At 44.1% G+C, this 5000-nt stretch overlaps 1 protein-coding gene across 1 annotated transcript in view; it reads left to right on the forward strand.

Moving 5' to 3' along the window:
• Positions 1–5000, forward strand: part of rtel1 (regulator of telomere elongation helicase 1) — a 61196-nt gene that overhangs the window by 50847 nt on the left and 5349 nt on the right. Inside the window, exons 29-31 of the mRNA XM_039800468.1 lie at positions 428–565; positions 2681–2797; positions 4164–4280. Coding sequence (XP_039656402.1) covers positions 428–565; positions 2681–2797; positions 4164–4280 — 372 coding nt within the window. The remainder of the gene's footprint in view (positions 1–427; positions 566–2680; positions 2798–4163; positions 4281–5000) is intronic.

Consider the following 5000-nt stretch of genomic DNA (forward strand, 5'->3'; position numbering starts at 1 on the left):
CCTGAAAATTATTTTTGCAAAAAATCTCACCTACCCCCTGCAGTCCTCCAAAGTACCCCTAGGGGGACACGTACCCCCTGCAGTCCTCCAGAGTACCCCTAGGGGGACACGTACCCCCTGCAGTCCTCCAGAGTACCCCTAGGGGGACACGTACCCCCTGCAGTCCTCCAAAGTACCCCTAGGGGGACACGTACCCCCTGCAGTCCTCCAAAGTACCCCTAGGGGGACACGTACCCCCTGCAGTCCTCCAGAGTACCCCTAGGGGGACACGTACCCCCTGCAGTCCTCCAAAGTACCCCTAGGGGGACACGTTTGAGAAACCCTGTGTTATAGTGTACTTGTTTTTTTGCCTGAGCATCCCGACAGTGTGTTTGTCTTCCCATGTGAAGTTGAGTCACTCGTTGGTAACGCAGCCCCTGTGTCCCAGGCCTCTACCAGTTCATCCGCCCCCACCACAAGAAGAGGTTTGATGAGAAGTGCCGGCAGCTGACGGGGAAGGGCTGCGGATACAAGCCTGATCACTCGCTCTCTGTGGACGAGAAGAAAGCCCTGATGCTGCAGGGCGGTAGGAAAACACTGCGCTCTTCTGTACATGTTGGAAATGTGTCTGACGAGTAGGGTTGGGTACCGAAACTCGGTGCCAATAGGGAACCGGTGCCGACGTAAACGGTAGTAACGAGACCGAATAAGAACGAAAGTTTCGGTGCCTCATTTCGGTGCTTGACTTTACACTACACCTGACAGCATGTAACGTTAGCCTACCTTTAGCTAGCAGCTGGATTAAACAGCGGTAAAATGCTGACAGCTAACGTTAAACAGTGTAACGTGTGACTGGATTTCACTGTGGAGGACTTCAACAGGATGTAACAGTCTGCTCTGCAGCGCAGCAGCAGCTGCTGCTGTCGCAATTCATAGATATACAGTAGTAGTACTAGTAGTACTATGTTTATATGGTCGGAGTTAAACAACACAGACGGTGCGTTCACTTGCAGCTGCAGTTGTCGGAATTAAACAACACAGACGGTGCATTCACTTAAAACAGGTAGCCTCGTGGTGCATTCACAGTAATTGTAAAATACCCTTTTCCCATCTGGGGTTCAACAGCAATTTACTGGTGAAATAAGTTATTGTTATTGTTATAGTTATTACATTATTATTAAATCTTTAATTTTGACCATGGCCTTAGCAATAAACAAGTCACTGACTGTTGTTTACTACCCTTATTTTTTTTCTTTTTTTTTTTTTTTTACTTTATTGAAAAGTACCGATTCAGGCACCGTTTAGGCACCGGAACCGTTTTAAAAGTATCGATTTAGCACCGGAACCGAAAAAAAACCAAACGATACCCCAACCCTACTGACGAGATAGGCGAGCTCAGAGATACAATATTGTTTTAATAGCCTAGATTGTTTTTCAGTTCACGTTGGTCTGTAGAGTTTCTGAAATGTGCGATAAAATGGACATTACTCCCTCAAGTCCAGAGTGACACTGCTTCTTTTGCTACAGTCCAAAAGATATTGACTTTATAATAATAATATTTCATTTACACTGATATACAAACGGAACAGCAGAACATCTTTACATTGGTGGAACTGGAACTAGAGTATGTTTGGTGTTTTTGCTATTAAATGACAACTCATTGACTGTTTACATGCACATAATGTTCCGTTTTTTGCCCTTATTCAGAAAAAGACGATATCCCGACTGAGCTGTTTACATGGCTAATGAAAGTGAATATTCCTCTAATACTCCCGTTTACATGTAGCCGTGCAAAATAAGATTTTCTTTCAAAGTTTCCCAGCAGTGGAGGACCTTTTGGACCGTGTGAACACAGCGTCCCTCTTTTATTCCTTCAACCAGCTTCTTGAAAAGCTCGGCGTAGCGATGTGAGCTCATATCCATAAACCTGTTGATATCAGAGTCTTTGATAATGTTTAACAGTAGCTGTGTTTCTCCTTTTTATCGGGTCTGCAGCCCTGCAAACTGTTGGCTGGTTGGATTGTGTATAGCAGGGGTCACCAACACGGTGCCCGCGGGCACCAGGTAGCCCCCAAGGACCACATAAATAGCCCTCAGGCCTGTTCTAAAAATGAAAATTTAATATTGATATTATCTGTTTCCCACCTTGTTAAGTCATTGTTGATAATTATTGTGAGAAATCATTAACATGATCAGTGTCTTCACATAGATGAGCATCATTAATCATTAATAATCATATATAAATAAAGGCAAACTGAGCACATTTGTTATTTCAGAAGAGTGTATCAAACTGGTAGCCCTTCGTATGACTCAATACCCATGAAGTAGCTCTCAGTTTCTAAAAGGTTGGTGACCCCTGGTGTATAGCAACCATAGCAACGCACAGAGCTGATCATAAACTGTGGTATAAACCCTGATTGAGACGCATATTCTGAATGCGCTGTACACATGTCCAAAGAATGCCTCTAAAACCCAAATAATACCAGAATATCCCTCATGTCTTAATCGGAAAGTGCTATATTCGGAAAAAGGCCTTAGTCGGAATATCTCAAGTCGGAATATTGTCATATTCGGAATATTAGTGTGCATGTAAACGTACTCGATGAATATTAAAACTTCCTGTTGACACAAGAGTTCTCTGGCAGTACAATAGGAAAAGGAAGACAAGACCTGTACCTTGTTATGTTTTGTGTCCTTAAAGCTGCAGCCAGTCAGCCTGTTGGGGGTCCAGGCTCCGCCTGCAGTCAGCTCAACACACAGCAGCTCAACAAAGGAGGACACCACCTAAACCAGCACGGACTGACACAACCTCACACTGGTAGGACATAGTCTATATCCACCATGTTCCACTTCCGGGATTGCTCCGGGGCCGCCGGAGATCCTGCCGGATTTCACTTATTTAGGCCGGATGTCCCGTCCCCTTCCTCTGTCTCTGTGTTGGGGTTCTAACCTCCGGCTGATTTGTGAGGACTATGGTTAACTGCTCCTCAGATCTCTGCAGGGTAAATCCAGACATCTAGCTACACTATCTGTCCAATCAGAGGTTTCTGTTGCACGACTAAAAACTACTTTTGAACTTACACATGTTCCACCAAAACAAGTTCCTTCCAGAGGCTATTTTGCAGAGGCACCGTGGCTCCGTCAGAGGCTTAGCCCCGCCCAAGACAATTGTGATTGGTTTAAAGAAATGCCAATAAACCAGAGCATGTTTTTCTCCCATCCCGGAATGCTGTGTGGACTAGCCAGACCTTCCTCCGCAGAGCTGTGGACGAAGGTTTGGCTAGTCCAGTGCGAGACTAGGTCAGATATTACATCCTTTACCTTTCGAATTCAGTGTTTCTGAAGTATTTAGAGCACTTAAACATAAGACAGTTAATTCAAGTGATGGTTCGGAGTAATTTCACCCTAGGGTCCTTTGCACCATGACCCCCCCAGAAGCTTTTTTCACCTGGATCGAACATTGGGAGAGTTATCAGCTGAATAGCTTAGTGCAGGCGCTAATGGATCCAACTGTGTATTTCTTAAGTTACCCCACTAATAATGCCCAAAATGATTCCAAACTTCTACAAGTAGTACAAATAGGTTATGTACTCCTAAAACGATGGATAGGAAAGTTTGTAAGTACACCAGAAGTTTATCTAAATAACACTTCTGCTCTCTGCTGCTACCGGCAGTAAGACGAGTGCTTAGGGACGTCTACAAATTACAACAACGAAAAGAGATGCAACAAAAATATTTATTAATTACATTAATTAACATTAATACATTGTGCGTCTGCCCTATTTCTGATAGCGTGGCGGCAGAAGTTTTGCCATGACGTGCCGCCACTACAAAATCAACCTAGAGGAAACACTGGGTAAAGGCAAATAATAAAACTGCTGGTAGGTCTGGTATGATCCGAAAATCACTTCACTTTTCTGTAAAGCAGCTTTTAAAACCAGGGGAAGACACCATTGTCATATTACTATATTAAGATATCCAAAATCTAAGATGCTATATAGTCATATCGTGATATATTGCCCAGCCCTAGCGGAAACAAAGCGGGCTGTGTATATATACAGTTAAATGGATTGTACAAAGCCTAGATTTTTAGTAATGGAATTACTCAAGTTCCTTGAGGAATGGTTGCTGCCCTATAAAGGAGGAAGACCTGTACCTTTTTATTATGTTTTGTGTCCTTAAAGCTGCAGCCAGTCAGCCTGTTGGGGGTCCAGGCTCCGCCTGCAGTCAGCTCAACACACAGCAGCTCAACAAAGGAGGACACCACCTAAACCAGCACGGACTGACACAACCTCACACTGGTAGGACATTACATCTTTTGAATTCAGTGCTTCTGAAGAATTCAGTGCATTTGCAGGTTTGAACATAAGGCTGCGTTCAGACAGAGAAACAGTGATCTGACTATATGCTGCAGGGTAGTCGGGCTGCGTGGGAGTGTCACAAACGGCCCATTTGTGAGAAGTCCTGTTGTGTTCTTTAACCTTCCAATGTAACACAAGTAGACTTTATTTAGTTGTGTTTTTTTGCATGCTTTTTAAAAGCCCCAACCTGTTTACAGCCCGACATTATTCAAAATGTGCGCATGCACACACACGGCTCTTTTGCCTTTCGTCAAGAATGAGTCATTTATACATGTTTTAACATAATTTATTCACGACTAACGGAGGCTGTATGCCACCTGGAAGTTGGAACAAAGAAATAAAATAAGTCCTCCAGAGGCCAGCCTCCGTTTCACCTCCTCAGAATCCATTTTTGCGCTAATCGAAACGCATCACCTGATCGCTCATTTACCGCGCAACCCGGAGCACAAGCCCGAGCCCGGCCCGAGCCCGTGTAAAATAACAGAAATTAAGACCGAATAGTGACTCATCATCTACCTTACAGGCCTGTGGGATTGACCATATACCCCTGTCACTAAGGGAAGGGGACAGGCAAAAACAACTAAACCAGAGAGAAAGTTTCTGGATTGACAAACTGTTACTAGATCCCCAGGCCTGAACGAAGAACTTGATTTTGGTGTC

The sequence above is a fragment of the Perca fluviatilis genome, chromosome 5 (assembly GCF_010015445.1).
Source record: "Perca fluviatilis chromosome 5, GENO_Pfluv_1.0, whole genome shotgun sequence".
NCBI lineage: Eukaryota > Metazoa > Chordata > Actinopteri > Perciformes > Percidae > Perca > Perca fluviatilis.